This window comes from Podarcis vaucheri (genome assembly GCF_965113315.1).
Source record: "Podarcis vaucheri genome assembly, chromosome: 13".
In the NCBI taxonomy this organism is placed as follows: domain Eukaryota; kingdom Metazoa; phylum Chordata; class Lepidosauria; order Squamata; family Lacertidae; genus Podarcis; species Podarcis vaucheri.
Genome location: NC_138751.1, coordinates 21,005,954 through 21,029,252, shown reverse-complemented (window position 1 = coordinate 21,029,252; position 23,299 = coordinate 21,005,954). Strand labels below are relative to the sequence as shown.

General features: G+C 46.8%; 1 protein-coding gene and 1 long non-coding RNA gene across 3 annotated transcripts in view; one reads left to right on the top strand and one right to left on the bottom strand.

The window, feature by feature from the left end:
- SLC6A16 (solute carrier family 6 member 16) overlaps positions 1-20,447 on the bottom strand; it is a 28,365-nt gene extending 7,918 nt beyond the window's left edge. Inside the window, exons 1-9 of one of the 2 annotated variants that reach the window (XM_082196956.1) lie at positions 20,347-20,447; positions 14,820-14,886; positions 11,879-12,019; positions 8,174-8,973; positions 6,869-7,026; positions 5,074-5,200; positions 4,008-4,183; positions 3,360-3,470; positions 1,940-2,181 (exon numbers count right to left, since the gene is read on the bottom strand). In XM_082196956.1, coding sequence (XP_082053082.1) covers positions 1,940-2,181; positions 3,360-3,470; positions 4,008-4,183; positions 5,074-5,200; positions 6,869-7,026; positions 8,174-8,390 — 1,031 coding nt within the window. In that variant the 5' untranslated portion in view covers positions 8,391-8,973; positions 11,879-12,019; positions 14,820-14,886; positions 20,347-20,447. Of the gene's footprint in view, positions 1-1,939; positions 2,182-3,359; positions 3,471-4,007; positions 4,184-5,073; positions 5,201-6,868; positions 7,027-8,173; positions 8,974-11,878; positions 12,020-14,819; positions 14,887-17,751; positions 17,948-20,346 lie in introns of those variants that run through there. The other variant, XM_082196957.1, reaches the window with a different exon arrangement.
- A 180-nt stretch (positions 20,448-20,627) lies between these two features.
- LOC309517724 lies at positions 20,628-23,097 on the top strand. The gene is made up of 2 exons (XR_014213236.1): positions 20,628-20,765; positions 22,528-23,097. It is a non-coding gene; the product is annotated as an uncharacterized lncRNA (long non-coding RNA).
- The last annotated feature ends 202 nt before the right edge of the window (positions 23,098-23,299 follow it).

Below are 23,299 nucleotides of genomic sequence, written 5' to 3'. Positions count from 1 at the left end.
ATCAGGAATTACTCCAAATCTGAAAACACAAAGCCAACTAGCTGGGTAGAGCATGAGACTCTTAATCTAAGGGTTGTGGGTTTGAGCCCCATGTTGGGCAAAAGATTCTTGCATTGTGGGAAATTGGAATAATAAATAAATAATAAATAAATAAATAAATAAATAAATAATTTATACCCCGCCCATCTGGCAGAGCTTCCCCAGCCACTCTGGGCAGCTTACAAACAAATATTAAAATACAGTAATACATCAAACATTTAAAGCTTCCCTAAACAGGGCTGCCTTCAGATGTCTCTTGGGGTCCCTTCCAACTCTATAATTCAATGATGTGGTATCCCAGGGCGTCTCCCAAGGGCACCTGATGCCCTGGACTATGATCCGTCTCCAAGCTTGCTCCTTCCATCAGGGAAGGCAAGCAGGAATGTAATCAACACACAACTTTCGAGACTCTTCCCTTTGCTCCTCTGAAGGACGGAAGCTTGGGAGCATGTAATGAACCTTACTCAAACTGAATGGATCCCTGGATGATGCCAAAATAAGTTTCAAGTGAGAGAGGAGAAGAAGAAGAAGAAGAAGAAGAAGAAGAAGAAGAAGAAGAAGAAAAAATAGTTGTGGGAGGGGATGACTGGTTTGTTTTTGTTCTTGCTTTTATTATGTACAGTGGTACCTGAGGTTACATACGCTTCAGGTTACAGACTCCGCTAACCCAGTACCTCGGGTTAAGAACTTTCCTTCAGGATGAGAACAGAAATCGTGCTCCGGTGGTGCGGCAGCAGCGGGAGGCCCCATTAGCTAAAGTGGTGCTTCAGCTTAAGAACAGTTTCAGGTTAAGAACGGACGTCTGGAACGAATTAAGTACTTAACCTGAGGTACCACTGTATTTTGTGTTTTTTATCTTGTATTTTTATGTTGTCAACCACCCTGACATCTACAGATGAAGTGTGGTACACAAATTTAAATAAGAATACAGTCATACCTTGGAAGTCGAACAGAATCCGTTCCGGAAGTCCATTCAACTTCCAAAACGTTCGGAAACCAAAGCGCAGCTTCTGATTGGCTGCAGGACGCTCCTGCAGCGAATCGGAAGCCACGGAAGCCCCGTTGGACATTCGGCTTCCAAAAACAGTTTGCAAACCGCAAGTCACTTCCAGGTTTGCGGTGTTTGGGAGCCAAAATGTTCAAGAACTAAGATGTTTGAAAACCAAGGTACGACTGTAATAATAAGAATGGAATGGAATTTCTCCAAAACAGCCCTCTAAATGGCCGTGGATGGGTAAAATTTGGAAGACTATGGTTGGATACAAACCTAACTCAGCAAGGGGCGGATCTGAGAGCCCCTCCAGGAATTCCTGTGTGCGTGTGTGATTCTTTGATCTCTTGATGGCATCAGGGTAGTTATAAACAACCTTGCATAACTTACTTGTTTGCATACATGCTTTCGTGTTTTGCTCAAAAAACCCCAACGTAGAACCACTGGACATGAGAAATAAAGCCAAGGATGCCCCTGCCTGCAGCCTTGTCCTACAGCAGCAGAACCCAAAAGAGCTAAATACAGTGGTGCCCCGCAAGACGAATGCCTCGCAAGACGGAAAACTCGCTAGACGAAAGAGTTTTCCATTTTGGAGGTGCTTCGCAAAACGAATTTCCTATGGACTTGCTTCGCAAGACGACAATGTCTTGCGAGTTCCTGCTGGGTTTTTTTCCTTCCCCCCCCTTTTTCTAAGCCGCTAAGCCGCTTATCAGCTGATCCGATTAGCAGATAAGCCGCTAAAAGCCGCTAATAGCGCTAATCCGCTAATCCGTCAATGGGCTTGCTTTGCAAGACGAAAAAACCGCTAGATGAAGAGAATCACAGAACGGATTCTTTTCGTCTTGCGAGGCACCACTGTATGTCAAAAGTGGGCTGGGGGGGGGGTTAGGACACAGGCAGGCTACTCACCTCTCCACACAGTCCTGTGTGATCATGTTGGCACGGAAGCCCAGCACGGCAAACACCACAAGCGTGGCCAACACTGAAGTCAGGAAGTTGATCCCAGACACCAGCAGCCCGTCGATGTGGCAGTTGTTGTGGCGCGGGTTATAGCTGGAGTAGGCAATGATGGTCCCAAAGCCCAGTCCCAGGGCAAAGAACACCTGGGTGGCTGCCTGGCGCCAGACCTGCATGTCTCTCCAGATGGACAGCTAGAGGTTGGGCAAAGAGGACAAGGGTACAGGATTCATCCTCATGAATTCATCCTCAGAAAAGGAGAGGGGTTTTTCTAATAGAAGCAAATACTGGCAAATTAGAACTTGTCAGGAAGTTTGATTCTATGCGTTTAGGCCCAAATCAAGATAATGGTCTCCTCTCACACAACAGGTTTTACCACCTTTGTCTTAACTGTGCTTTGTCACCTTTATTTTGCTCCCCCCCCCCCATTTCCGATTGCCGCTCTGGCAAACAGCCTCTGTTTATTTAGTAAGCATTTAATTTTTACATAGGAATTCCACTTTTCACAGTGATTTACCTCCACTGTTCACATTTCTTTCCACTCTCTATGCCCATATATGTACCTACTTGCCAATGCAAGGCTAGTACTTCATGCATTGATGAAGTGGTCACTATCTGGCAGGAGTTTGCTGAGCCAAATGGATCAATGGTCTGATTCAGTATAAATTATAAATTAGGTTAAAAGGTAAAAAGTAAAGGACCCCTGGACAGTTAAGTCCAGTCAAAGGCGACTATGGGGTTGTGGCGCTCATCTCGCTTTCAGGTTGAGGGAGCTGGTTTTTGTCCGCAGACAGCTTTCCAGGTCATGTGGCCAGCATGGCTAAACCACTTCTGGCACAACAGAACACTGTGACAGAAACCAGAGCACATGGAAACGCTGTTTACCGCCTATTTATTTACTTGCACTGGCGTGCTTTCGAGCTGCTAGGTTGGCAGAAGCTGGGACAGAGCAACGGTAGCTCACCCCGTTGTGGAGATTCGAACTGCCGACCTTCTGATCAGCAAGCCCAAGAGGCTCAGTGGTTTAGACCACAGCACCACCAGTGTCCTATGTTCCAGCGTTTTCTATATGCATTCATTAATCTATTACTTGCAGTAATATTGCCTTCTCTTTTGCCAACAGTTTTGATGCGTTGTTCCACTGGATTATTTTAAGCCAGTTTTTAATTGTTTGGTTTGGATTCGTTTCACTGTTAAACACGTCTGCACAACTTTCCTCCAGCAGTATGGAAGTTTTATAAGTAAACAAGTGAAATAATGCTAGCCCTGCGGTTAAATGCTGGGGGGGGGGGGGAATAAAGGGAATCTGCATGCATTGGGGGAAGTGGGCACACATGTACGGGAGTGTTATTCCTTTGCACAGAGCTCTTACATTGGGCGTGAACATGATTCTAATCCCATCAACCGCTCCTTCTAGCAGCAGCGCCCGTACGAGGAAGCACAAGAGGACTACGTAGGGAAAAAGAGAGCTGAAATACAGAACCTGCAAAGGAGACGGGGGGTGAAGAGAGAAAATCAAAACCAGGGACTGACAGCCTGTTTGTGGTGAAACAACCATTGGTACAAGACGCTGGCATTTCATTTCTAAATTCTCCATCCCAGGTACTCTGACATTGGGACCAGTAGTGGACAATCTTAGAACCATGTTTATGGATCCTGATCAATTTGAAGGCAAAGCATGATTTTAAATCACTATTAATCAGAGCAGGAGTAGGGAAACTTTGGTCAACAAGCAAATCCTGGCCTGCCAGCAAGGTCCAAGTTGGCCATTTCTTCCAAACCCAATGCACCTCTACATTGGCTGGTGTCACTTGATAATATCAGCTGTGGGGCAGTAGTGCTAAGCAGGGAGCCGGGTGGGGCTTTGCAAGTGCATCCCATGCGGGGAACGCACTGACAAAGTAGAAACCTGTGGCCAATGGATCAAACTTTCTGCTGCTCAGCTGGTGTTGATGAAGCAAAACACTTCCTCCTACCCAGGTCAACTTTTGATGAGAGGGAAAGTGCCCTCGCGACTGACCTTGCCAGAGGACTTGATGCCTTTGATCATTGCCAGGCACACAAGAGCCCAAGCGGCAAAGAGGCAGCCGGTAAGAGCCGGGTCAAGGCCTCCGCTCTCATCAAGGGAGTTGGTCACATGCAAGGCCTCGCGGTACCAGAAGTAGACGGTGGGAGAACTGTGGCCACACTCCGTTTCTAAGATGAGGACAAGGACACGGACACACACACACACACACACACAGAGAGAGAGAGAGAGAGAGAGAGAGAGAGAGAGGTGCAAAGGTTAGGGGCAGAGTGTCGTTGGTGAGGCTTATTTGACAACAAGGAGCTGAGACTTTCGTGTCACCGGCCCAACGCTGTGGAATATTCTGCCAATCAAGAGAATTAGTAGGCAACTTCTGTTTCAATTTTTAAATGCCTGCTGGAAACTCTCCTATTCCATCAGGCCTATGCAGGCAATTAAAAATCCAGCTTTCCACAATAATTAGCTTATTTCTGATTTAAACATTTTATATGGCTTTTATTGCGTAGTTTTATGCACAATTGTTTGTAAATCACTGTTATTTTTAATGAATAGAAGTATATAAATATTCTTATAAATAAGGTAACGGGACAAAATAACCAAGACCCTCTCCTCCCTTTTCCCATCCATACTTTGGTATGGTTAACTGAAGATTGTGGGGTTTTTTGAGGAGGACAGAATTGAAAAAAATATTAGTTTGGCAAATATATATATACAGTGGAACGTTAGTTCCCGAATGGCTTAGTTGCCGAACAAATCGGCTCCCGAACGCCGCAAACCCGGAAGTGTTCTGGTTTGCGAACGTTTTTTGGAAGCTGAATGTCCAACGTGGCTCCCATTTGAGTGCAGGAATCTTCTGCAGCCAATCGAAAGCCGTACCTTGGTTTTCGAACAGTTTCAGGAGTCAAAAGGACTCTCGGAACGGATTAAGTTCAAGAACCAAGGTACCACTGTATCTCAAGTTCATCAGCACTTCCTGAAATCGGGAGTTCATTTTGTCTCCGTACAATGACATCAAGGCAGCTTCAGCCCCGCCTCCTCCTCAAACCTTCCAATCCCTTACCTGGAGCGGTTTGATTGGTTGCTGCTGGGCAATCAGTCCAAGGCAGGGGTAACTGGAAGGAGTTAGCCAGGTAGAAAAGACTCCATGCAATGATGACATTATAATACAGGGCAACAAAGGAACAAACCTGAAGAGGAAGAGGAAAAATTCAGCGTCCTTCTCACTCCATCCCCAATGGGCTACCTCAGGGGAAGGGGCAGCTCTTTAGGGTCAAAGAGCATGTTAAAACACATTTTTACGTCATGCGTTCAAAACTGGTCTCCTCTCCTCTCCTCCCTTAAGAAAAATCAGGCATGGGGCCCCACTGATCTGAATTGGGTTAATCATATGTTTGGAGGAGGGGAGCACCTTACATTTGCCTCCTGAAACTCCCTTGTACCCAAAAGATGCTATTTACAACAAATAGCACCTTCAAGTACATTTTTTGGCAGGAAAATTTATTGCCCCTCCCTTCCAAGATTTTTTTTTTGAAAGAAACAGATGTGGTCTAAGCCCGTTAGTTAAAAATATTTTTAATGAGAAGTGTCGTTCGATCCTTGGGATCATATTCCCAGCACTAAAATGCAGCTGCTTCGGGGGCAAGATACTGGAGATGTTTAACATGTCTGTCCCCAGGAATTTAGGGCAGGATGTTAACTGCAATTGGCAATTATTTCACTGGCGGTTTAATCTAGGCAAGGCAGAAGAAGGCTGAGGGGAGAAGCCCTTCGCTCCACCAATTCCATTACTCACCGCCATCTGGATAATTAATTTGTGGAATTCATTGCCACAAGATATGGCGGAGGTCACTAGCTTAAGTGGCTTTAAAATGGGATTAGACAAACTTGTGGAGGACTTGTTTATCAATGGCTATCAGCTGGCATGAGGGAACAATGGAGCCTCCATGCTCGGAGAAAGTCTACCTCTGAATTCCAGTTGCTGGCGGAGGGTGGCATTAGCAGCAGAGGACTGTCTCCTTCACACCCACTTTTATGAGTATCCAGTTGGCCGCTATGGGAAGCAGGCCATGGGACAAGATCAGGGCTGAGGAACTGGTGTCTCTTGAGATGCTGTTAGGACTCCAATTCCCATCAGCCTCAGCCAGCATGGCCCAACAGTCAGGAATGATGGGAGCTGTATTCCAGCAACACCTGGAAGGCCACACGTTGCCCACTCATGACACAGACCAGCAGTGGGAGACCCTCTGGCCTAGTTAGGCTTCCCCATTTGGTCCAGGAGGCCATTTTGTTAAACCACATCCACCTGTTTTACACCTATCTTCATTTAAGTCAAGTGTGGCGCAGATAAAGATGGGGCAGGTCGAAGTTTGAAGGTGTCGCTGTGTCTTCCAGGCTGTGTGCCTTTGGCAAGCGCCGACGAGCAGCTGATTACTGGCATTTGCAAAGCCCCTGCCTGACAGCAGGCCTTCAAAGTCTGTTTGCAGGCGCAGTCTGGATTAAAAACTCGCCTGCAAACAAATTTCAAAAGCAGGCGCACTGTGGATGCTAATCAGCTGACTGAATCCAGCAGCACTTCTCTGAAAGGGCTTTTTCCCATCAGCTGTTCTGTGCTGAGAACGAGCCCCTTTGAAGTTGTTACCCAACACCATAATGACGTCAGGTGATTGACAGGTGGGGGTGCCCACTCACCTGTCAAAGTTTGCCCGTGGGGGAGGGAGAGGCAGTGCTCCAGCCTGCCAGCTGGATCCAATTCCACACCCCCGATATAGTATAAGAAGAGCTTGATGGGTGAGATTGGGGGTGGGCGAGCTCAAAGGCAAAAGGTTTTCAGAAGTGCTGCCGGAGGAACAACTCACCACGCAGCTGGCGAAGCCAATGCCCACCAGGCGAGGGCTGATGTACTTCCAGACCCCGATGCTGCCCTGCCGGATAATCTGCCCAGCCGCCAGCTCCAAGAAAAACAAGGGGATCCCAATGATGAAGAGAAGCAGCAGGTACAGCAGCAGGAAAGCACCTGGCCAGGGTGAGACAGAGACACACAGCTACAGCATCCAAGCAACACTTTGCTCCCAGACCCCAGCAGTCTCCCCTGATTCCACCAGCCAGTTACACCCCCCCAAATCAGAAATAATTTAAGGGAGGAATCAGGTGCTCCCGTGAAAGAGCATTAGGGGTCAGCCGGTTGTGGGGTGAGCTCAACTCCCCCCCCCTTACAGAGAGACAAATACGGTCTGTGGCAAATTCCGATTGCCACCTCTTCCTGCTCTCCTCCCCACCCACAAGTGGACTCCAGTTCTCTCCCTGTCTGAAGCGCATGCCATGATTATGCAACCAAATATTTGGCTCTTTCAAATAAAGAGGGGGGTTGTTTTTCTTTTTAAACACCATTGCTTAAACACATTCAAAACTGTGGTTTTTTGGGGACTGGCACAAGGAAGGTGTTTTCGGGATTGGTACAAGGGCAGCACTGTGAAAATCCAGTTTCTGCCACCCCCTCCCTGCAGAAATGTGTTCTTCCATTCAAAATGGCCAAGGCAGCTGTACATGCTTCCTAAGCAGGCTCAAGCTATGCAAGTTTGTTTTGTAAGCACAGCCTGACTGTTACCTGCAACACAAGACTATCTCCCTTCCCATTTACCAGCTGCTGCTCACAGTGGCCAAGAAGTACCCAAGACCCGGGTGTTGTGTTTGTGTATTGCAGGAGAAGCTGGCATGGTGGGGCAGTTCAGTGGCAGTGCTGAGGTTGCTACTTCATTGTCACACAAGTCCACTTTAGGCCCCCAAATGCCTTGGGCCTCAGCACCTTTGGAATTTAAGCAGGCAGCCACTTATGGAAGGGCCTTCTCTGTGGCGGCCCCTGCCATGGCCGTTTCCATCTCCCATACCCTTTTAATAGTGATCTGCTTCTCATCTCTTCTCTTCTATGTGCATCACTGTGAAGGCTGTAACTGCTTTTCAGTTTGTATGCTGGGGTGCTTTGCATGGTTTCTAAGTTGAGATGTTCAATGCCTTGAAAGCCCAATGATGCAGAAAGGTGACACAGGCATTTAAAATAAGGAGAAGTTAAAAGGCACAGGTACCTTGCTACAAATGAATGAAAAAGGGGACAATCTTGCTCTATGCCAGCCCCGAGCTTGCAAGAAATGCCCGTATCCACTCACCTCCCCCATTTTTATGGCAGAGGTAGGGGAATCGCCAGACGTTGCCAAGTCCAACCGAAAAGCCAACCTGGGCCAGGATATACTGAACTTTGGACCCCCAGGCCGGGCGGGTATCAGGTTCATCAGTGAGCAGATCTTGATTGAATTCGCCTTCGGCGTTTGCTGCAGATTCGAGGTCCGCTTTGGATTTCTCCATTGGTGGAGGGATGTGATACATGCACACAAATTGTTCACGCGGCTAAATCCTAGGGCCCTTGCACAATCACACGCCTTCACACTTGTCTGTCCACAATTATGTCACACCCTAAAAAGACTCTTCTCCTGCAACTAGCACAGGCTCACGTGTACCATGGGACCAGGGAAACGCAAAGTGAACTGCTAAAAGTGTATACACTCCTTGCACATTAGCAAATCTCTCTCACACTCCCACAGATGTGGGCATTCGTGTGTGTCACACTGTTGTGCAGTCGCAGATGCACATGCCTACAAAATTCTCTATGGGACTGATGCACTGAAACACGAACTAAGCTCACACACATCACTCGATCAGTTCATGCACACACATACGTACAACCCACTCATACAAAGAGGGGTTCTCACTTTGCCCTTGCGTCGTCTGTGCCTATCCTCAATCACAGCCAATTAAAAGAGTTTGGATGCTATATGCATACAAAGATTCACACATGTGAAAGTGGGTGGAGACAGTGTCCGGTAGGCTCCGTGAATTGCATATGCTACGAGATGCACACATAGGCACACACGCTTGCCGACTCCTCTCCAAAGCAAAAAAGGATTCAAGCCTAGAAAAAGAAGAAGAATCAGAGAAAGGAGGAATGAGTGTAAGGCCAATGGTAAGATGCCCAGTTGGAGGGTCAGTTTGGATTCCCCAAACCAGCCTTCTTCCACCTGGGAACTACAACTCCCATCATTCCTGCCTATTGGTTATGCTGGCTGGGAATAGTAGGAGTTGTAGTCCAAAAGAGACTCCAAGGAGACTCCAAACCATGGGGTGGGATCGAAAGCTAGTGTTGCGCCAAGCAGAACCACCAAAGTTAATGGGCACGACAGATTCAGGTTCATTCACTTCAATGGCGCTTTTTTGGCGCTACTCTGAGCAGAATTTCGGTCAACATAAGCGCACTGCATTGTGTATTGACTTTTAATTACTTTTTGTCTGGAAAATGAGTAGGAAATGTAACAAACTGAAATGGCAAGATGGACAGAGATTTTGCCTGCTCCTGTGCCGTCAATTTCTCTGGCCTGTTCCCCAGAAACTTTAATAAGAAGTATTTATTACCATGGAATAGGAGTCAGAGCTCTTTGGAGCCAAGAATATCCCAGCACAAAGTGCCTTTCAAACACTTGTTTGGACATCTTCCTACCACTCCTGTCAGGGGATTAAAGTTACGTCAAACTGTGTGTTCTTTTAGGCCTGGAATTATTCAAATTGGCATAAATGCATTTCATTTAGATGCCTTGCAATTTATTTATTTTTCGGCGCCATCTGAAACTTTGCTTGTTTCCCCCCTCTGAATAAACAGGATGGGTATTTGTGGCTGGGGGGGGGGGAAATGTTTCTCAAGAAATATGGATGGAAGTGAACAAGAAAATACAGTTCTCTAGAAGTCGGGGGTGGGAGTGGGTGGGAGCTTCGGGGAGCTCCTGGGACAGCTGTGCTGAATTGAGACATCCTTCCCCTGCCTTAGCTAGACCACTGGAATCTATCTTCACCCCGATCCTCTTGGTTTTCTACAGATTATAGGAGAAGTTAGCTGCTGTCAAAATCATTTCAGTGGTTTTCAGTAGCCATGAAAGACCTGAAACTCTAAAAACAATAATAGAGTTCCCAATGTCTGGATCTCATATTAGCCATAGAGTCACGTTTTCTCTACTCAAGCACAAATCATACTAATGTCTGTATTCCTTGCCTCTAAAGATCAGGTATTTTACAGCAGGTGTGAAGGACCTCAGGCACAGGGGCTTAATGTGCCTGTCCAGGCCTTTCTGTCTGGCCGTTGGAACTTCCCTCAGGCTCTGCTTCCTATCCTAATCCTGACTGTTTTTGCCTGGCTGGAATGTGCCCTTGATTGGTAGATAGAGATAGATATACTGTAGATATAGATAGGGGTGTGGGTGGGTGTGATACATACAATTGCTTTAACTGTTTTTAGTTAAACTAAGGTCAAATTCACACTACACATTTAAAGCGCTATGATACCACTTTACATGGCCACGACTTCCCCCAAATATTCCTGGGAGCTGTCATTTGTTCAGGGTGCTGGGAGTTGCTAGGAGATCCGTAATCCCCTCACAGAGCGACCGTTCCCAGAGTGATTGAACTAGTAACCTCTCTTCACAGGAAATGTTTTGGAATTGTAATTCTGTGAGGGGAACAGGGTCTCCTACCTAACAACAACACCCGTGGCAAACCACACCTCCCAAGATTTTTCGAAGGAAACCATGACTGTTTAAAGTGGCATCATAGTGCTTTAAATTTACAGTGTGGATGCGGCCTGTTTTGACCAGGGGCAAAAGTGGGTGACGCAACAAATGTAAATTCTGCTGTTGCACAGTAGGCTAGCTTCTACACAGACTCACCCACCACTCTCTATACTCCATCCGGACGTATAAGAGACCTTATCAGAATTCAGGGCCACATTCCACCCACAGAAAAACGTGCACGGAGGGCCCTCTTGCCCTGCTGCCGCCCAGATCTCTGGTCTCTCATCTTTGGGTTAGAGAATTCAGAACAAACAGCCTTGGGCCACAATCTCTGCAAAAGTGGTTGCACCTGCAAAATTTGCAACAAATAATCTCCCGTCCCTTCTTTGTGCGTATTCAGTTACTCTCTCGAAATCTGCCCATGCCGTGGGCAAGTGTGGGAGTGCAATGCCAACGGTTATCATGCCTGGCTCTGCGTAAGCGGCGAACTTTTGTCCGCTGCCCCCCCCTTTTCCAGCGCCAATGCCAACCGCTCATTATTTCCCACAATGAGGACTGGAGGCTGGACTAACCTTCACAGAAGAAGAGGTGGCCAAGGTCAGATATGAAAGGAAGGAATGTGTGCCAGCTCACAGAATGGGGGCAGGGAGAGAAAGGGTTCAGGAAAGGGGCAGCGTTGGCACAGGACAGCTCGTGCCTGCCTATCGGGCAGAGCCAGCCGTCTCCCTGCAAAGGCTCCCAGGCATAGTTCAGCAGAGCTAATTGCCTGAAATTAAGGAAAATGTTTATATCTCTAGGTCTGCAGACTATGCATGTCATGAAGGCAGTTGCCTTACATACAAGGCTTTGCATGTTTGCAGTTCTTTCGTTGCGAAAGATTTTCCACATGACTTCCTATTTACAAAGCTCCCAGAGGACGCTGGAGCTGCATTCACACCTGAATTTAAAGAGCATTTATGGCACGGTGACTTTTTCCAAAGCAACCTGGAGACGGTAGTTTGTTAAGGGTGCTGGGGAGGTTTAGCTTTTTGAGGCTTAAACTACAGTTCCCAGGGTTCTTTGGAGCAAGCCATGTATGGTGTGTATGCGCAGAGATCTCAGGTTCCACCCTCAGCATCTCCAGTTGAAACACTCTCTATTGACAGGGCTGAAGAAAGGTTTTTCCTTTGCCTGAGATCTTGGCTAGGTGGAACCAATGGACTGAATCCACTTGAGAAGCTTCATATACGATAACAAATACAGAGGATGGCTAAGTATACTCACATGCAGCGGAGGTATCTTATGTGCTCATCTAAGCATGCAAGAGGCAAAAAACAGTTTACAGCAGCATGCCCAATCTCATTTTATGTCCTCTCAGTCCTTGGCTTCTTAAGTTCACAAATTATATCTCCTTGGTGTAGCAATCTGTGAAGGTAGACGAACAGCCATAACTGGGTTGTCCATTCAGACATCACTCCAAATCATAGTTAAGCACAAAACATGGTTCGTAAATACATTTTAAGGTGCAGTTTCCAGTTCTATTTTCCCAGACAATCCAATCATAAACCCTAGTTTTTCAATTTGAACGCAGCAAACCATAGTTAAAATTTCTTAACTTCGATTTGGCAGGATGTCTGAATTGAGACACTGCATTTAATTAGATGTGGGAATGCCTAACTTCTACTCTTGTGTGGCTTCTGCATTGCTGCTTATCAGATTCCAGCTTTGTTTCCCAAATATATACAATTTCAGCAACAAGATTCTGCTACTTTTTCAGACTTGTCTTAAGGCTAGAGAAGAATATCAAATGATAAACTCAATTAAGTCTAACAACACAATATGTTTTATTATCACTTAACTGCGATGTAGAAATAGCTACACTTGTGAACTCAATTAATCTAACAAAGTCCCCACAAACACACATTTAATTCAGTGGCATAAATAAAACACATGTAGCTGCATAACAGATCCTCTGAGGCAATTGTGCAGAAGGGGCTGCTGTTAAAAAGCTGCCGCTGCACGTACTGAATTGTGCAATGCTTGCAAGTGGCAAACTGTGTGTGGTTTGCCTCAAGGTTTGTTGTTTCACAAAATGGAGTGAGGAAAGATGCTGCGTCCTTGCCATACATTTAAAGCACTTTCCAAGCTCAAAAGAGCCCTGGGAACTGTAGTTTGCTAAGGGTGCTCAGAACCATAGTTGTCTGAAGCTACAGTACGCAGCCAAAAGCAGAAAACTAGCACATGGGAAGTGGGTGTGGGAGTTCGTAATCCTTTTCCCATATGGTATTTTCCCACTAAAACACAAACACACCAAAGCTTTTTTTGGAGAGGTGATGGCACACAAGGAAAAATACGTACACACGCACACAGCACAATGTTTCCGCTTTAGTTTGCAGCCTCCACGGCTGCATTTTGTCAAAGGTTGGAGATAAGCTACGCATGACTGAGAACGACACGTAGCTCAAGCCTCGCACCATGCCAGGATCTTACTTTGTGAGGTGATCTATGTTTAAACAACTGGGCATGGCCCTGGGCTCTTTGTGAGCATGTGCGCTGTGGAACAACACAGCCCTCCTGAGAAGGAAAACTCGAAGAAGCCTCAAGCAAGCAGGCACTGAACTTGTTCAATCGGCCAGCGCCTTCTTACGCAAAAAAGGGCCTTCCAGTTTACATGACCAAAAGCTTGATATTATAACTTCATTGGAGGTTTAAAGGAATCTAACTGAACTGAGGTTCTGCCATTTATAACTGCATTATAAGAACTGTAACTTGAGGCTGAGGTTGCTTTTCCATCCTCCCTCCTTTTCTTTTTTCCTTGTGTGTCACATCTTCTTCCGTTATAAGCCTGAGGGCATGGAACGCCTTACTATTAGCGCTGAGGAGGAGCAGATGGCCTAGCAAACCTGTACTAGCTACTCCTCTTCCCATCACACTCACTTATTTGCATTCCCTCCACCTCTAGGCTAGAGGAAGAGGCAAGTAAGCAGGAATGTTGAAGAGCAGGAATGGGGAACTTATGGACCTCCAGGGTATTTTTGGTCTAAAATTCCATCATCCCTAAACATTGGCCCTGCTGGTTGGAGCTGAGGGAAGTTGGAGTCCAACAAGGGCCGCAGGTCGTTCCAAGCCCCATCTCTGCTGAACTGCAGGAGGAGGCCCCTGGTCTCCAGTAGGCCTCAGGCCAGATCATGGACCTCAACAGGGGCCTGAAGGGATCGACCTCTGGTTCCAGCCCTGCAGAAGACTGAGCTGCATGGTCTTGAATCAAATCAGCGATGAGAGACCCCAGCTGCATGTGAGGAGAGGGAAAGGGGCCACTACCACTGACTGTGCAAAAATGTGCACAAAAACCTCACGGAGATACACCGTATTTATTTCTTTATTATTATATTTGTTAGTTGCTTTTCTCACAAAGTGACCCAAAGCAACTTACATTAAAACCAAATAAAGAACTCCCAATAAAAATCTAAAATCTAAAAGGACAGCTGAACAGATAAAACAGATCAGGACTTGCTGTTTTCACCCTACTAAAAGAGGCCACAATTAAGGGCCAAAAACCTGTGTAAAGAAAAAGGTATTCGCCTGGTGCCCAAAAACAGACAAGGGCGATGTCTCCCTGGGTGGAGCAGTCCACAAGTTGGGGGGGGGCACCACTGAAAAGGTCTGATCTAATTAACTTGGTAACATACCCTTTTGGTTTAACTGTATTCTGAAAATCCTACAAAAAGAAGACAGTTGTACTGTAACATGACTGAAAAGCGTGACTTTTACTGAGTAAAAAAAACCAAAAAAAACCACCAAGGTCCTTCTCCGTATGGGTTGTGTCTGGCAAAGTCATTGGGCAAGCAACCAGACTTCTGCTCAAGCAACAGAACTTCTCCTTCCGTCTCCTCTCCCTGCAACTCCTCAAATCTGCTTTGGAGTTCCCGCGAACCCTCTGGGGGTGCATAGGAGAGGGAGGAGAAGGAAGAGGGGAAGTTCAGTTGCAGGAGCAGCCAGTCGTTGTGCAATGACTTCAGCGGATTCCTCCCCCTGCCAATATTTCACAATCTACTGAGAGCTGAGGATGGAGAAAGACACAAGCGTCAGACCCCACTATCTCTGAATACAGGTTGCCACCAAAATAGCTACAAGGCGAAGGTACAATCAGTACCTGCTCTCATCACGTTTAATTCTTCCCATCATGTTTAACTCCTTCTTTCTATCCAGAGAGAAAGGTCCTTACCTTGTTTGTTGTCTTGGAAGTCACAGTTTAGGGCTCAGGACTGTCTGCCACAGCACCGGGTTTGCTCCTTTAGAGAAGAGCAAAAACATAGGCAAACATAAGGAACTGGTCTCCCCAACACGCTCAGCGAAGGCATGAGGAGAGAGCAGGATAGCACCCACCAGCCTCACCCCACAACATTGACGTATGCACCACAAAATCACATGAGAAAACTCTCCAAGTTACACAAGACCTTACTTTATGGGTCATTAAAAAAAAAGTGCTAACTACCATCTTTTGACCCACAGGTCATAAAATCATCACCTGTTTACCTGAGGCAACCTTGCGACAAGTATGGGTGATCCCAGCAGCTAGTAGTCAGATTTCACAGACCTAAACTCAGGTCATTGAAACAAAGTTATGTGGGCAATAGGTTAACTCTCAGCAGGTGTAAAGGGAAGGTGGGGTTGGCAGCCCCTAACAATGAACACTAAGGGGTTTGTTTGTTTTTATTGCTTTGTGGGTTTTAGTCATGTAATCTCATTTGTACACCACTTTGAGAATTATTTTCAATCAAATCGTTTACGTTTTTCCTAAATAAAATATGTAAACTTTGCAGCGTAATGCAACAGATCTAGAGTAGCGACAGCCAGCATGGTGTTGGATTGGAAAGGCAAGCTAGGACTGAGCAGAACCAGGTTCAAATTCCCCACTGGGCCCCGAAGCGGCCCACTCTCTCACTCTTTCTCAGCCTCAGCTACTTCACGGGGTTCTTGTGAGGACAGAAGGTGATGATGGTGGTGGTGGGATCCATTTGGGGGTGCCAAATTTTGGTCTCGCATAGGGCACCGTATTACAAAAGATTGCCAAAGTATGCCGCTGGATTCAGTACCCTGAGATGCCTTGAGGAAGGATAAATATGCAACGTCCTTGAAGGGTGGAATAAGAATGTAATAAATTTCCTGCTTGGCAGGGGGTTGGACTCGATGGCCCTTGTGGTCTACTCCAACTCTATGATTCTATGAAATAAAAACAAATAAATATCTAATATTTGAGGCATCACTCTTATATATTAAAGGATGGGAAGAATACACAAACAGAGCAACGAAACATAGAACAGGATATATTCTTTGAGGCGGGAAATAAATGTGGCCCTCCAGACATCTCTCTCTGGCCCTTCAGACTCTTCCCAGGCTACACCCCCTCCCCAAACACACTCCTGTGCAGAAACAAGCCTACTGCACAAGGGCAAACGTTGATATCAATTGCCCCGCCCACTTTTGCCTCTAGCCCCGCCCGCCCTGGCATGTGGCCCCTGGAATGCTGCTCAGAAGGGGATGTGGCCCTCGGGCTGGAAACTATTTCTCACTCCCTGCCCTGAGGGAGAGTTAATTTAGCACTCAGAATTGCCAGCCTTCACAGGAGGCCAGCTGGAAGAGGCATGCTCAGAGGTGCGCAGGAGCCTTTAATTAAGGGACTACCATAATTCAATTTGCACCACAGCAGGAGCTGCCTCCGTTCACATGAGGGCGACCCAGCACACACACATGCACACTAGAGGGTTTGAAATTTGAAAGAAACCTACCATGGCTTGCTCGCATCTTTCTTCCTCTATTCCTGTCCCAGCAGGAAGCCTGCCCTATTTAAAGTCCCAGAGCCAGGTCCCACCCCCTCTGCCCCCCCTCACTCAACAGTTAAGCGTCATGTTACAAAGTGACCTACAAGCCCCAGTCCCCACTTTAGAAGCAGCCCGGCTTACGCTTCTCCTTAAAAAGCAAGCGGCAAAAATATATGATCAAACCAAACGTCCCACTGTCTCAGGTTAGGGGGGCCATGTGGTATCAAGACATCTCTCTCCTCAGAACCACCACACTTTAAAAGCTCCTTGAGCTGATCCGCTTCTCGTTCTGTCTAGTTTCTTAAAACTCTGTCGCTAGCAAGTGAGGGCTACAGCTCAAGGCCTCACACAAGTAGCCCCCCCCCCAATTCAGCTCTGCAAAAAGAGGTACAGGATCAGGCTGGGTGCTGTGTAAGAGTTAAGCTTGCCGAATCAAAGGCAAGCACTTTACAATGCAGTTCAGCAGCACTGCTGCAAGGAAACTACCAGTTTAACCCAACTTTACAGGGTTGCGGTGCGTAGCTACCTCATTTTATCCTCTTGTTATCAAATTAGAAGATACACAGTCGCCCAGTTTGGATGATCATTCCAGGCTTCATAAACCAGAATCTTGGAGCCAAAGGTGGCAGAAAATAGAAGAGAAGGGAGGAACACTTGGTTCACACTCTTAGCTTCAGAAACCATGGTTTGCGAAACCTTAGATAATTGTCTGAACCAGGACATCGGCTCAGTTCGGAATCCCTCGCAGATGACCGCAATGCCTGGAGGCAAACGGTCAGGTTTGTGTATCCATAGCAGTGACCTGAGGAGAAACAACCGCTGGGAGGAGCACAGAGAAGAAATGACATGGTGCATCTGCAGTAGCACAACTGGGCGGCTTCTCCTGCCCCAGCTGCAACAAAACATGTATCTCCTGCATTGGTCTCTATGGCCGCGGCAGGCGCTGCAACCTTCCAGCAGCTTGACCTCCCCACCATAGGTCTCATTGTCTCCCGAGACAGATGGATGCCAGCAACAAGAATCCTGCATACACACATAATGGAAGTGATTGATTCAGCTAAATACAGTGGCACCTCGGGTTAAGTATTTAATTTGTCCCGGAGGTCCGTACTTAACCTGAAACTGTTCTTAAGCTGAAGCACCACTTTAGCTAATGGGGCCTCCCGCTGCTGCCACGCCACCAGAGCACAATTTCTTTCTCATCTGGGGGCAAAGTTCTTAATCTGAAGCACTATTTCTGGGTTAGCGTAGTCTGTAACCTGAAGCGTATATAACCTGAAGCGTATGTAACCCGAGGTACCACTGTATAAGAATCCCCTTGAAAACCAATTATACCTTAGAACGCCATATGACTTCTGTTCAGGGGCAGCTTCTAACGGCACCCACATCTATGGGAAATCAGAACACACACACCCTCCAACCAAGGGGCCTCTGGGCCAAATTCTCTCCAGTGCCAGGGAAAGCGCTTTCCCATCTTCTCGTTCCCATCCTGGGCACACCTTCCACTCCCTGGGGACTGTAGCTTCTCCACCCTTAACCCCAAACCACACATGTGGCTGTGTGGTGCATTGTGGGAAGGCCGTCCCTGCTCTCATACGTACGCAAGAACACACGGAACAAGAGTCAGGAGCCAAACTTAGACACAACTTTAAACCCACCCTTCCCAAAAATCATTTGCGGAGCAGAGAGTGACAAGGACCCACAGTGTACCCGTCTCCCCCTATGGCTAAGGACTGTGACAGAGCACATGCTTTTACCTCAAAAAAGGCCCCAGGTTCTGTCCATGGCATCTCCAGATGGGGCTGGGAGAGACCCCTCCCTGAAACCCCCAGCCACTCTGTGTAGGCAACACTGAGCTGCTCCATGGCGGCCTGACTCACAGTAAGTCAGGTCCGTATTTTCCATATGGGGGGAATTTCCATCGGAGAAATACAATAACACACACACACTACCTGTGCCCAAGACCAAATTGCGCCCCGCGCAGCAGCTTTTAACCACATCTAGTTTGCCCCCAGCAACCCAAAAAAAGACCCCTGCCTCACACAACTCCTGAGCACTTAGGCTCACCAAATCCCCGCGTACGCACCTGCAAATGCACGACTTCCCTGCCTCACACAAGCCCTATGTCATCCACACCATTCTCTTGCATTATGTGGCAGCGAGCACTGAACCCTAACTGGCCAGAAAGGCAAACACTCTGCACATGCTCAGAAGAACTCACATAATAATATTCTTGGCATTTCCCCTTGACTAATACTCTATGAGCTGGTTAATGATATACACTTCTAGGTAACTCAGATAATAACAAGTGACTAAAATTTTTCCTATAGGTAAAAGCAACAGTATTGAGGGGAAAACCCCACTACAGTATCATTGTTTTGATTTTTCCAGTTAACTTGTGCATGAGTCATGACAACCATCACAAAAGAATAGGCACTCCCACCTTGTGGGTGTGAGAGAAGGTGGCAGTTCCTTCCAGTAATTAGCTAGCTACTTGTTTTTTTTATACGTACTTCTATTTTCTTTTTACTGGTGTGTTACATTCCTATCCGGCCTTTCTTCCAAGGCACTCAAGCAGTGCACAGAGTACATCCCCATATTATCCTTGCCTTGCACAGCAACCCTGCAAAGTAGGCTGAGAGAAAGAGAGAGAGCAACTACTACTAGCCCAAGATGGGCCAGTGAGCTTTGTAGCCAACCGGGGATTTCAATCCAGTATTCCCAGTAAGACGTTTCCACTACTAATTCACAGCAACTTTTGTGTCAAAAACAGTCAGTTCGTTGTAAAATCCGAAGCCTAATTTAATCAGGGATATGCATGCTTTTTTTGAAAAGCTGATTAATATATTATGAAGTCGAAACCCTTTACACATTTGCCTGTATATTTATTATTTACCAATTATATTTCTATACCACCTTTATCTTCCAAGGAGCTCAATGTGGTGTAAATGGTTCTCCTCCCCCACACTTCATCCTTACAACAACCCTGAGAGGTAGGTTAGCCTGAGAGACAGAGAGTGGCCCAGCGTCACCCAATGTGAAGATTTGAACCCTGGTCTCTCCCAGCTCGCAGAATGACACCCTTAACTGTTAATTTACTGCTGCACTTGGTTAAAGTGATTACAGGCATTGCAGCCCAAATTATTCACAAGTTTTGGGACTGAAGATCAAGGAGGTGTCCCAGGAGCCCGAGATCACATACACACTATGTGTATAAACATCCCTAATCCTTGTCTCCGTTTACCTTTGGAGCCTAGGGACCCTTTCCGCACCCATGCCAGCTCCTTCTGGCCACATCTACTCAAAGCCACCTTCAGCATCCCCGTAGCCAGGATTTTTGTTGGGAGGGCAGAACCTCAGTTAGCTATGTATTTTTATTTATTTATTTATTATTGATTGGGGGGCTAGCTGCCCCCCCCGCTACACCCATGCCGCCTTGCAAACTGCCCGCCCCGCCCCCCGCGCGCAGAGTTCTCTACAGTATTTGTTTTAAACTATTTATGGCACCGAGCGGCCACGTCTGACAGCTGCGTGACAGGCAGCAGCCCAACAGGTGATGCGCAGCGGTGGGAGGTGGACGAAGAAGCTCATCAGCGAAGGAATGCTTCGCCTGTTGTACAGCTGCTATTCCCGCCACATGGGTGCTGGGCGGACCTTCTCCTGCCCACCTTAAGCCCGTCTCCCCTCCAAACCGCCGCCACGCTTCTCCACCCCCCTCCCAGAGAAGAGGGGGGTCGATTTCCCCCTCGCCCCCACTTCCCGATCCGCTCCCCATGTCTCCTTCGCCCCCCTTCCCTGTCCTGCCCTCTGGGAAGCCCCCGATGCTTCGCCTTGGGGTTTGCTCCCCCTAACCCAATTCCTTCCGCCCCCCAACCTCGCCTCCTTGCAAGCAGGAGGATCCCTTTCCTCGCCGCACCTGCCCAGACCTACCAGCACCTCGGGGTGCGATCCGGACGCGCCCGTTCCGTCGTGACACCTGGAGAACAGGCGAGGGAGCTCGGAGCCTTGCAAGCGTGGCCACGTTGCATCAGCCAAGCTCCCCCCGCGTCCAGAGGCGGGCAAAAAAGCCTTCCGACCCCGCCCAGCGCCTCGGCGCCGCCTCTCGGGTACTGCCGCTTTCGAAACCGCGCTCTTCTCGCAGTGGAGGCCGCGAAAGATGGAAGATGTCTCTCCGCAACCCATGCCTCTTTCACACATGCACGCACACACGTGTCACGCGGCAACGGCTGAGGAAGCAGCACATGCCGTACGACGTTCATATTGGGTAATGTTTTGGGCATAAGAACACCCGCAGGAGGAAGGGGCAGTCCGTGACGTCCAGGGAGTAGACTACAATTCTTATCATGCTGGTAGGGCCTGATGGGAGTCCTGTAAAGGAAGAGGAAACGGCAAGAAAGAAGGGGAAATCAGGATAAAAGGCGCAGGGGTGGGGTGGGGAGGAAGACAGGAAGGGAGAAAACATGAAAGAAAAGAGAAGTAAATTGATGTGCTGCAAAGAACGGCAGAATAAGAGAAGATATGTGCACGCGCATATATGCTGGTTTTTACGTGCACACACGGTTATGAAGATTGAAAGGAAAAGATTCCCCTTTATTTTCATCCTTTCTCATCTGTTTCTTTCAAAGGAGCAGCATGGCTCCTTAGAAAACTCTTTAAGTTCCGTTGCACAAAAACTTTGTTCACGCTGCACAGATGTGTCCAGCTGATGGTTCATTGTTTTGACATTCTGCCCTTCCTCCGATTAGGAGCACGTGACAGCTAGCGGTATTAAAAAAAAAAAAACAGAACACACAGTAATAAAAACATACTTTAAAATCTTAATCAACTTCAGCAGCAGCAAAGGCTATCATACCAGCCCTGAAAAAAACAAACTATTTTCCATTTGAACCAAAAGCAGTCAATAGAAGTGTAGGTATTCTGTTTCTACTATGGAGGACCGTCAAATAATGAGGGAGTTCCACAGGTGGTGTGGTGGTGGTGGGGGGGGCAAAACCAAGAATGAGCTGCTTTGTGTAAATGTCCTCTTAGATGTTGGATGTTGTCTCCTGGATGGCACAAGAAGTAGGACTTCCTCTACCCTAAACAGAGCTCCTTGGGTTCCAGGTCACTTAGGGCTTTATATGCAGGTCCCTGCTCCTGCCAACCTAGCAGTTCGAAAGCACGTCAAAGTGCAAGTAGATAAATAGGTACCACTCCGGCAGGAAGGTAAATGGCATTTCCGTGCGCTGCTCTGGTTCGCCAGAAGCGGCTTAGTCATGCTGGCCACATGACCCGGAAGCTGTACGCCGGCTCCCTTGGCCAATAAAGCGAGTTGAGCACCTCAACCCCAGAGTCGCTCACGCCTGGACCTAATGGTCCTTTACCTTTATGCTAACAGCAAAACCTTGAATTTTTAGATCACTAGCAGATAGTGCAGAGCTATAAGAATCAAGTGAAATGATCCATACTTGCTGTTCCAGACCACCTTCCAGAGTTGCCCACATATGTTAATGTTGTTACACTGCTCTGGGATTTCTTGATTCAAAATCACGTTGAGTTGTATCCAAACATATCCAGAAACCTGGGATTAATTTCCAGAAAGCTGCTTCTTCATCCATCATGCAAAATTGGGTTACTGTATCTTAAGAGTTGTCCAAATGCATAGGAAACAGACAAAACATCTTTTCCCAAAAAATATTTATTTATATCATATTTTATCTATTTATTACACAGTATATTTTTTTCATTACAGTTGTATTCCACCTTTCTTCCAAGGAGCTCAAGGTGGAATGCATGGTTCCTCTCTTCCCATTTTATCTCCCTGTGTCGTAGGGGAGACAGTGGCCATATATGTTTGTTTCTTTTTTCTGTGAATATAATGTAATAATTGCATTTCTTTAAAATTAAAAAGAAAACGGATGGCGGATACCAAATCCAGTTATTAACATCCCGCATAATGAAACAGATAAGAAATGAGCGAGTTCCTCGTGGGCATTAAGCTCCGTACAGGTTGAACAGGTTTCTACACAAAGGTATTCCAAGCCAGGTATTTAAGGCTATCCGTAGTGGGAATGTGGCTGGACTTGCTGGTTAACTCTTTTTTCTTTTTCTTTTTTGGTAATATTTTATTAGTTTTCCAAAAATAAGAAAAATAAAACAACAGCAATACAAATTCAAAACCAAACAGAAGAAATTGACTTCCCCCTTGTCCCTTCCTTGGTTCCATTATTTATCAGCATTCCACATGTCCATTGTAAATTTAAAAACCATTAAAATTACTAAGGAAATCAGCCCTGAGTGCTCACTGGAAGGACAGATCCTGAAGCTGAGGCTCCAATACTTTGGCCACCTCATGAGAAGAGAAGACTCCCTGGAAAAGACTCTGATGTTGGGAAAGATTGAGGGCACAAGGAGAACGGGACGACAGAGGATGAGATGGTTGGATAGTGTTCTCGAAGCTACCAACATGAGTTTGACCAAGCTGTGGGAGGCAGTGGAAGACAGGAGTGCCTGGCGTGCTCTGGTCCATGGGGTCACGAAGAGTCGGACACGACTAAACGACTAAACAACAACAACAACAACAAAATTACTTTTTGTCCATTCATAATAAAATTACAAGTAGTCCTAGAACCCTGGTAATGTATTAACTTGTGTATATTGCTTCTGTATATATGCAATAAAGTCCTTCCAATCTTCTTTAAATTCGTTGTCGTCTCTTCCTCTTAGTTTCATTGTCAATTTTGCCATTTCAGCATATTCCATTAATTTAACTTGCCAATCTTCTTTGGCTGGGACACCTTCTTCTTCCCAATGTTGTGCTAGTAGTATTTGTGCGGCCGTAGTTGCATACATAAATAAGTTCTTTTGTAATCTTGGTAGGTCCACTCCTGTAATACCTACTAGG